The sequence below is a fragment of the Oreochromis aureus genome, linkage group 13 (assembly GCF_013358895.1).
Source record: "Oreochromis aureus strain Israel breed Guangdong linkage group 13, ZZ_aureus, whole genome shotgun sequence".
In the NCBI taxonomy this organism is placed as follows: Eukaryota; Metazoa; Chordata; class Actinopteri; order Cichliformes; family Cichlidae; genus Oreochromis; species Oreochromis aureus.
The window spans coordinates 21922706-21933414 of record NC_052954.1 but is presented as its reverse complement, the minus strand read 5'-3'; the positions used below and the strand labels follow the sequence as shown (position 1 = coordinate 21933414).

Sequence of the window (10709 nt, the reverse complement as noted above, 5' to 3'; positions counted from 1 at the left end):
TAGTGAGATTTACTCGTGTGTCTTATTCACATCCTGTGGGAGCAACAGTGGAATAGCCAATTCCCGTCTTGTCTTGCACAGATTTGGGCATTATGTCTCAGAGCTATGGGGATTTCAGCTTGGGGGATTTAGGGATTAACTGGAACTTATCACACATCCTGGGTCACCCAAAAGCCATCAGCAGGGGAGACAAGGTTTAACAAAACATCAGTAATGCTAGCAGCTTGTTATTACAATGATAACCTTAGTCAATTGGTCAGTCGGTCAGTTCCTTAATCACTGACCCTATTCCTGTCTACAACGACTGAAATGATTAATAGTAACCAGAGAGCGATTCTACTGACTCTGGTCATCTCCTGACTTTAATCTCCAAGCACCGCTTCAGTGAGACCATAGTATAGTATATAACAAATTAAATTCTATTTCTTCTGTGTCTTCGACATTTTTAAATTTTCCTTTATTGGCTGTCATAAACACCATATATATGGTACCACATATACCAGCAAATAGCTGCTATCTATAGCTATATTTTTGGGGCTCTGACGAATACGATGACTGAGCAACATAAGGCTAAGGCTAACTGCTTAGCAGCCATTTCAGCCTTTCAAAATAAGAGCGAGGATGCTATCCCTCTCAGTTTCCTTTTTGGATTGTGTCAAAAATCTGGTGTAAAATCCCCAAACAAACATGATGAGTTACCTGCTCTGACAACCACTTGTGACAAGGAAGCAGCCTTAACTTTTTATGTTGCGTTAATCTTATGGCACATGCATTTTCTTACCCAGTTATCCAGCTCATGGGGCAATTGGAGCCTTTCCTAGCTTCTATAGGATGAAAGGCAGGCTACACCTTGGGCCCATCACAGGTCTAACATGCATTTCTTTCAGATTATTAAAAAAATAAAATTTCAGACATTTCACAGTGCATATTTGGGTGGCCATTAATATACCTAAGCAGCCCACTCAAATAAAGTCTGCTATGTGTGGAAAGGATTGAATGATTGTATTCATTCAGAATATGCAATTATGTAATCAGTGATTCAACATGTGCTAAATTTTTACCCAAAAAAAAAAAAACACTCAGCAAAACCTTTTGTGTTCTTGAAGGAAGGAAATTCAAGTATGGGCACTCCAATAAGACAAGGATCAAGAGGTCCCACATTCTGTGGAGAAAGCAGAGCCAAACTCTGCTTCACATGTCTTTCTCTAAAAAAAAAAAAAAAAAAAAGTGTTCACTTCATATACTATTCTCTCAAAACACCTTCAATTCCTTCCATGAAAAGCTTCAGGATATAACGGCTATTGGCTGAAGAGCAGGACTGGATCCAATAACCAACATCTCAAGGTAAACAGACTGACATGGAGGTGTGGTGACCTTTCTGTTGTGAAATTATTGATGTAGGGCAACCTGATGGTTCAGCCTGCTGTGCAGCTGCGTGAGTCTCAAACCTGAATCATGTTGTTGCATCAGTCCACTTCCTTGCTTCTCTCATCTGAGTGAAACCTAATATTTCTTCAGAGGGATGGTTGGTCAAAGGAAAAGAAACAAACAAGGAACCGCTGCGCTCAAGAAATCATATGTTCACCAGCTCTTTTGTACACTTCCCATTTGTGCTACACTTCCTGCCAGCCACGCATTCATTATGGACGCGAGCAGAGACGACTGCATGTTTAAACTTCTCAGAAATCTGTCATCCTTCTGCATTCTAGCATAAATAACAGCTCGCTGTTCACAGTGGTGACAGGAGCGACTCCATGTTCCCATCCTACTTTGCACCTATTCAGTATTCCTTTCTTCCTCTCTTTGCTCCACTCTAAAGATTTTTTCCTTCAGTGCAGGGGAAAGTGTCCCACTAAAATATGTAAGCATCACAGGCGGTCTGACACATCCAATCACTGCGGTAAATGTAGGTGACTGACTGCTTTCTCACCTGTCTCAGTGTCTTTTTTTTGGTTCTCTGAAGGATAATGCAGACTGGAGAGAAATGCACCCACCCTTATCCATCACACACATGACTGACTGCTGTTTGTCAGAGCTCTTTAGGTGGTGGTCTGTAGCTCTGATGCTGTCTAACACCCAGATTTCTCACAGTTTCACAATACATCGTTCACAAATTCTCCTTTTTTCACCCTGTTCTTTCTTAATAAAATCAGGAATTATTCCATGTATACATGTTAGATTCCGAGTCGCTCGTGACTGCTGTTTTTTGTGTATCGCTGTGTTAAGTTGCCTTTGCATGACATCGGCATATCTATTATGTATCTGTAACATCCACAGGCAGAGCAGGAGGAAGCTAAATCACACTGATGGCTATAATGACCAATGATGCTTAACAGAGGGAGACAACTCTAACTGTGCGTGGCCTTCCCTCGCGGCCAACAGATCAATGCCAGCCTGTCCTCAAAATGTCAAGTGACAGCTTATGGAGGGGCTTGAGAGACAGACCAGGATGAGGTTATTTCCTAAATGGATTTTACAGAAACCTGTTGTTTTTTTCCCCCACACGGATGATAGTCAGCATTCCACCACAGAGTGGAGAATGGGCTAGAGTTACTTCCCAGGAAACTGTGCTGAAAGGTGACCGATGCTCCTCGGAGACCAAGGAGACTGTGCATATATTATTGTGTGTTTCAGGGCACTCGGGGTAGGTTTTATTCTCCTCGCTGTCTGTTTGTTTAGACAAAACAGACATTTTAATCTTTCTAATTAATTCTGTCTGAAGCTGCAGTCAGTCTGACCAGCTGATATCCTCAAATCTAATCCGGGTCATTTGGTTCTGTCTCTAATTATTTATTGAGTTTCCTCCACCCAGAAAAAAGGGAAAAAAAGACCCTTAGAAAACCAGTTGATATGCAGAGGAGAGACAAAGAAAGTCAGGCAGAGAGAGAAAGCAATAGACAGAACGATTCATCAAAGATTTGTAAACACGGCCTGCTTGATTCTCGCCCTTATGGGACTTTTATTTTATTTTTGCTATAAAAGTTCAGAAGGCAACTGAGTCCTGAAGGGCCGTAGCACTTCACACAAGAAGACAAAAATGGTTATTCAAACATACTCAATATTCCAGTCATAAATATAAACAAGCTTTCCGAAGGCTAACAAGCAGAAGACTCAGTCAACTACTGATAACCTGATTTTTACTTTGTAGGCTTTTTAAAGACTGTGCAACCAAAATTTAATTACAGCTACTTTCACAAAGAAGCTGATCTTCCAGCTTAAACATGAAATATGTTACTATTCTAATCACTTCCTGAGCTGTCAGTCAAAGTTTTAATCAGAGGGGATGGGAGTATGACAAAGCAAATGATTATACAGTACGATGAAAGACTGCATTCATAGCACAAAACCTTTAAACAGATTTATTTTAATCTGTGGAACTTAAAGTTTTTGACACCCCCCCACCCCCCACCCCTACTTTCTGGTGAATATTACTATTTTATTTGTAGCACATGTCTTCAAATATGCATTATTACTGGCTTCAAAGACTTGGACATACTCACTCAGGCACTTTCAAAACCACTACAGAGAATGTCCTCATTATCTAATGCATCACTTATTTCACTAAATGATAACACAACAGTTTCTGAACTCTGTCCAGGTAGCTGATTGCAGCTGAGTGTTGGCACAGGAAGGCCGAATGTCAGTCAGTGCCGATCTGATCCATATAGGGCTGCCAGATTTGGCAACAGAGGTACTAGCTTCAGAGATTTTTTTCCGGGGGGTACAGAAAAGGATTGAGTCCGTTTCAGTCAGCAGCAACACTAAGGCTAGCATCGGAGAAGTGTGAAATCACTGCACTGGCGTAAGTTTGACCAATTCTGGCAGGGCTCATCACAAATCTGGCTTAAGTCAAGTATCCAGTTATGATGGATTTAGGCCACTGTTAAGCCAAACCATTTTGACTAAATGGATATTTATGACATGATTATTGTGTCCGGCCAATGTGACAATCTTTTACTGACAGTGCACGCCTACGTAATTTGTTATTTCCACATAAGAACAACAAAACAGGACAAAATTTATTTACAAAAAAAGAAAAGAAAAAGAAAACAAAATAATCATTTAAAGTGGGGAGACACTGGTTATGGCTAAAAGAGATTCATGTGACTGTTAGGAAGTGGGAAGCAAACGTCAGTATCCCATGTCAAAGGTCAATATTTTGTCAACCCAACCAGTCCCTTCTAAATCCTTCCTTTCGGGACGTCGTAGCTGTATAACACCTTCACACGGTTTCCTTTTTTTGCTACCAATCTGAGAATAGACATAACTTTTACAGCTACTGGATGGAGAACATGACTACAGCACATCTGGTCTTCTTTTTACCACCATAAATAACAAAATAAATAAAAAATTCGGAAGTCAAAAATTGTGTTGTGCACGTTTATCTCATAATTTTTAATAGGCTAGACCAAGTCAAGCAATTGTTTGGGAGAACATGAAAAGAGTCTGCCACAAAAATCCTCTCTGCCTCCATTCGAACAAACTGTAGTATGACAGAAGCGCTGTAGCAAGAGCCCCCACCAAGGTGGGGGGAGACTGTGACAAACATTTCACATAGAGACTGGAGTCAATATCCAACATTACTGTATCTGACTGCTGCCATCAAAAGAGCCTGCCCTAGTTCAACGCTCACGCAGCCCATTACAACTGTTTTACTCTCTGCATTTCTATTTTAACTAACCCAGTGCGTGGCAGCTTTAATGATCCAACAGCTGGCTGATGTGGACAGCAAACAACTCATGAGCTGAATCTTTCTACTTCTCTTTCATGAAAGCTTATTATTGACTTATTGGCACTGTAAATCTGTATTAGCTGCTCTAGCTGTGATGGTAGCATGTAGTATTGTTTCAGTAGTGCACTTTTAACCTTATGTGGCCTGTATTTTCTTATTTATCACTTCAGCAGGCTGGATCCCCTCAAAAATATCTATATTTGAATAGCTCCTTATGTTTAACAATGGGGTGGCATTTATTTTTGTTCCTTTTCCTTTTGTCTTACTACAGCCACACATCCACACGCACAAATTTGTACTGTGTCACGTGCTCAATCCCATACACAGAATACCCCATTATCAGTGGCTGATTCATTCAGGAGACATCCTGTTTGGGTTTATGTTTACAGGCTAAAGATGAAGCTGCATCCTCCTGGATGTCAAACTATCTGTTCATCCGCAGCAGTCTGACTTCCTTTTATTGTTTTTCCATCTGAGTACGAAAACTGATGTTAAAAAAAAAAAAATCAATTTCCTTTCTGCCCAGCCTATGTGTAAAATGCGCAGCTTGAGAATAGGAAACGGCTTTTTTTTTTGTAAAGAGAGAAATAAATAAAATGTGCAAACACTGAAAATCACGTTTCCAGACTGTGGCTGAGCATCTGCAGCTGTACATGACAATGAGCCCGCTGAGTGATAGCACTGATATTCACAATAAAGATATCCACTCACCCCTCTGTATGTTGTAAACCATGCTGTCAGCATGTATTGCTGCCGTGGACAGGCACCAGACTCGGAGAGCGAGGATCAGGAAGCCAAAGTTCTTCCGCCGCCTCCAGGTTCGCATCATGCCCGGGTTCGGTAGGGTGAAATGAGGAAAAGCGCTCCGGTCAGACTGCGTTATTAACGTAGCTACCACCAGATGCTTCAACACTGGTGACAGGATGGAGATACGGGTCAAAGCAGTTCACAGTGAGTGCGAGGGAAAAAGAAGAAGGGGAGGAAAACAGACTTCACCACCCAGACTCCCAACAAGATGCGGCAGGCTGTCACTCCAAGAAAGAAGCTGTCAGAAACTTTTCCATGCAACACCAAACATATGGTGGACAACGGTGAGGGGAGAAAACGAGAGATAAGCGGCAAGTGTTAGCTAAATGTTTCTGGGAAAGGGTGTTGCTGATGTGAGGAGGGTGTTAGAAAGCGACAGAACAGACAGAATGAGAGGAGACTGTTGGAGAGTATAGTGAAGCGGACTTGCCATCCCCTCTAGACCCAGAGCAGCTACAGTTTGCCATGTGCTCTTCACACGCCTCTGGGTCCTAAAGTCCATCACCCGTAAGACTGCTGTCGTTCTTTGTTTCCCTTTACCTACAACGGAGTCAAACCTTCAAGTTCTTGAACTTTTTCACAATAGAAACCGAAATGAGTTCACCCCCTCACCCCAAAACCAATCATTAACAATTTTAATGAGTTTGCTGCCAGTCCACTGAAATTATCTGATATTTTCTCCCATAAAAATCATATTCATTCAACTAAATCTAATCTGGACATTCAAGGACATTTTTTTTCTTAAGCAGTAATAGCCACTTGTGAAACCTGGAGATTAAAAAAATAAAAAATAATTATATTAGCATAATCTTTTATGAAATCGGCGATACATAACACTGTATAATAACTGTGTATTTTGAGAGGTGAAAACAGCTTTCAGGCACATGGTTGTACACACACTTCTGTAGTATACCTTCATGCAGCTATTTTTCTTAGATTTATAGTGTACATATTATTTATTAATGCAGTTTGCACTACTTTCTCATACAATGTTAGTTTTACTGCTGGACTGGGATTGGTCTATATAAGCAAATGTATTTACTAATAGCAGTATCATATAAGTTTTGCTTTCTGTTCAGAGAACATTGCGAGTGGATAATGTAAATCAATTAATGCATAGATTTTTCCCCTGAACTCTGCAGGGGGGATGCTAGTTAGTTATAGTTTTTCTTTTTTCTTTTTTTTGCCCTGTATGTGTCTGTGATAGTTAATTAGCTTGTTGTCAACAAAGAGTAGGCGCATTTAAAGAAATAAAATATACATATTGACACACTGCCAGCCTTACAATGACAAAACATGTTATTCAGGAAAAATATAACTAGAGCAGCAAAAGAATAAGGAGAAAAAATAAAATGAAATATATGAAAGTGTATAATAAATAAATAAATAAATAAATCTGAATTTACATAAAATTGTGAAATTAATGAATTGATTTACAAGTCTAAAGAAATCAGACAGCTTTGTCTTGAACAGTCTGCTTCTGAGAAGGGATGTGCGTAGGCTGTAAAGAAAGGATTTTACAGAGAATATAATGTAACCTACTGTGCATATCTTCCTCTTATTATTATTAATCTTCAAGCTCTCTTTTCCTGGCTTCTCACAACTTAACAGGAAACATAAAAACCAGATCAGTGTGTTTGATTTTCTGTATATTTCTCAGAGCATGTTACCAGGATACACAAATGTGGCTTTTCTCCAACCACTTCTTCATGGAAGTAATCTGCAGATTTAAACATTTGTTTATATGTCAAATAATTGTAGACAGATTTAAACCAATTAATTCCATGAACACAACAAATATTGATCTTGCTTATTTAGTCTTAGTCCTCCTACACATGCTTGAAACACAGACAAATGTCTTCTTTCATCTAGCGGGTCCAGGGTGAATTGCGATGACTGGCTTTTTTCTGACTTTCTCAAGGATGTGATGGATGCAGCGGCTGAGATCCACACAAGTGAGATGCAGAAATCAGCTCTGAAAAGGGCAGGGCCCAAGGGGGGTTAGCGAGTTTTACCACAGCATCGCTTGGGATGTAATTTGTTGGAAATGATCGTGAGAAATTCTGTGATGAGTTGTGTAGAATAAAATCTTTGAATGTAGACTCGTGAGGTTTCTGAGCTGACATTTTTAAAATACTAAGCCTTTTAAACCTGTTGTGCCCTGATTTGCTCCTATAAGTTTTCTTTGTCTTTTTTTTTTTGCGTGGCAAACTTTGAAGTAAGATGTGGCGTTAAACCATAGACCTAGTTATCTGCACAACTTATAATTGTAATGACTGATGGAATAAATGTAAGACCTTGACTGAACTAGCATGATTCAATTTCTCAGAACGATCTATATTAAAAAATATGAGTCACCTCTTATTTCATCTCCTCTTCCTGTTTCACTCCGTCTCTGTGCCCAGGCACACAAACCGCCATAAATCAGGCCCCATCTGTGTTCTGCACAGGCTACCTGGTGTGGTTTAGCCTAATCTTTTTTAGAGAGTGTGCTGCAGGCAAAAAAGTCACAGATGTCTCTCTGCGCAGGCGTCATTTCACTTCACATTTCCACTGAGGTTACAAACTGAAAAAAAAGGAAAACAGAGCAAGGGAGAAAGAGGAAGAATTTCATCGCTTTGCCTGAGCTGACTGGAGTTATGTCTGCGTTAGGTCTTTAAAAGTGTGTCAGACAGTTTATGTAGATTTTAATTTTCTCTGAAGAAAATGATTGAACCTTGTTGAGCTGTTATTGATGCATATCTATAGTACAGAACTGATATAGTTTTGTCTTTTTAAATGACTACCTATTGTTCAGCCTGAGATTCGTTGATGGCTTTAAAGCCTTAATACACCTAAATATAAAAACACATGATGTCATTGAGGCTAGATGTTCAAATAGCATGCCTGCTAGGGATATGCCTAATGACTTAACGCTTGTAATGAGTGGCTTTGCATGGACATACACATTTAGCACCGTAAAATCACTTCTTTCTAAGCCTGCCATATCAGCCTTACCCCTCAGGGCAGTTGAGTCAGTCAAAGCCATTGGGAAGCCAGCTGAGGGGCCTCAGAGCACATAGTACACATTCTGCGGAGATAACGCTGTGACATACAGACACATGATGCCTCAGAGAGAGACGGGCTGACTGACAAGCACTCGTCTCCTCTTATACGACTGCCTGTCAGTATGTGTTCATCAACTGGAACCAGTCTACATGGCAGGACGACATTTCTCCCGTGCGCATTACTTTTGCAAAATGGCTTTGCTGGCCTGACAACACAGGCAGGAGTAAAGTCAGTAGTTATTGATGCTGTTTACTGCACCTAAGGGCCTTAATTAATCACTTTAATCCTAGTGGAGAATGAAATACAGCAGTAAGCAAATTTAACCTTTATTAAACATTTAACGTAACATTTTGCATTTACTGCAAAGCAACTGACTCACCAAAGAGTTTACTCTTTGAATATACTGTGTTTTTCCTGCAGCACATGTCCTTCCCGTCTTCTCTCCTTATCCCAGCAGGCACTGTTTAAATGCCACAGAGTTGTCAGTCACCTTTACAAGGTATATGTGGTCTGCGGTCCCAGGCTGTGCTCAGGAGTCTCCTCTCTTATTACAATGTCATCTTTGGTTTGGAGCTGTGTGACAAAGGCCCCTTTCACGGGTGCTGCGAGTCTCCTGAGTTCGATTAGCTTGAAATTCCACTGTTCCGGATGGGAGGTTCCACAGGCCTCGAGGCACATGTGAAGTCAATGACGAAACATAGCCTCCCTCTCCTGCTTTATGAACACCTACTGTACAGTAACAATGACAGCCAAGGTTTTCTGCTTAAAGCACCAAGGCTTGACTTCCTGTAAAATAACTTTAACGCAGAACATCCGAGGGATACGTTCTGTTTATTTTGCAGCACTTGAGCGACATTTGAGGAAAAAGATATTTCTAATGAAGAAAGGAAAGAAACTGCTCAATTTAGATGATTATGTCTGTTTTGTTTGACTGCTGCATGTTTATTTGACCAGCAAAAAAGACCTGACAACTGACAAACTCATCACATTTGTCGGTAATGAGCAATTGTCGGTGGTAGGTGGGGTGTGTGGGCTTTGTTATTGTTTGCACACAATTGATCTCACACAGATTTCACTTCATGCAATTTTCACCTGCAGACTACTTTTACAAAATTGCCTATTTAATAATAATGATCTGGCATCTCTGTTTAGTGTCAGATTGAATCATATCAATAACAGATAATAGCCAAAATAAATTATCCTCAACTAATAAAAGCCTGGCAGCAATATCTGCAATATCTTTTTTTCTGGTTACAGGATGCAAAAATGCAACATCAAATGACATAGCAATGACTTAAGTAAGAAATTAAAGAAGTTATACAGTAATTATTATTGCAAAGTGTTAAGCTTGAAGATTCAGTGAGTGGTCAGCGAAGTATCCCCATTCGCCGGTGTCTGATTTATCTTTGCAGGACCTGATCCAGAATTCTCTGCAAGACAAGAAAAACAACAATGCTACGCTATCTCCTGAGAAACAGATCAAAAACATATCTGTCTACTCTTAGACCTCCCTTCTCTTTTAAGAACAGCTCAGCGTCACTCAGGTAAGACTCTGGCTGCCAAATTGGCTTTCACTTCCATCAGCTTCACCCCTGAGAAGGCTAAGCTCAGGTAGGGGGAATAATTATAGCTTGCTTCCTGACCATACACCCCTGCTATGCAATCATGCTTCTCTTACAGTACTACACAACAGCTGAAATGAAATTTCAGCCAGCATTCACAACCACCCACCCTCTACACTGTGCTATCAGACCCTGCTGTGAGTCTTAGCTGGGCTCCCCCCTGTGTGTGCATGTGTGTGTGTCTGTGTGTGTGTGTGGGTTGGTGAATTTCTGATGAAATGAAACCTCTAAAGCACACAGTGTTTGTTAGGGAGGAACACACTCCTTTTCTCTCAGTCTCTGTGGTTGGGCCCAGCTAATGGCTTCATTTGAGAGGTGGGAAGGTCACACTGGCATCACAACTGCTCCATTTCACCAGGAAATAAAATATTCTCTTACAGAGCGATTTGACATCACACTTTCTTCTACAGTTGCTCGCTGTGTCAGTAAACCACACGACTGTGATTTACTGTAGATTCACAGTTTTCTTAAAAATGAAAGGGAGGCCTAAGGCAAAACAG

The 10709-nt window shown here is 40.5% G+C and overlaps 1 protein-coding gene across 6 annotated transcripts in view; it reads right to left on the bottom strand.

The window, feature by feature from the left end:
* Positions 1 to 10709, bottom strand: part of adam12b (ADAM metallopeptidase domain 12b) — a 120383-nt gene that overhangs the window by 94072 nt on the left and 15602 nt on the right. For 5 of the 6 annotated variants that reach the window (XM_039621929.1, XM_031742247.2, XM_039621933.1 and 2 more), the window contains one exon: positions 5444 to 10017. In XM_039621929.1, coding sequence (XP_039477863.1) covers positions 5444 to 5561 — 118 coding nt within the window. In that variant the 5' untranslated portion in view covers positions 5562 to 10017. The remainder of the gene's footprint in view (positions 1 to 5443; positions 10018 to 10709) is intronic. The other variant, XM_039621930.1, reaches the window with a different exon arrangement.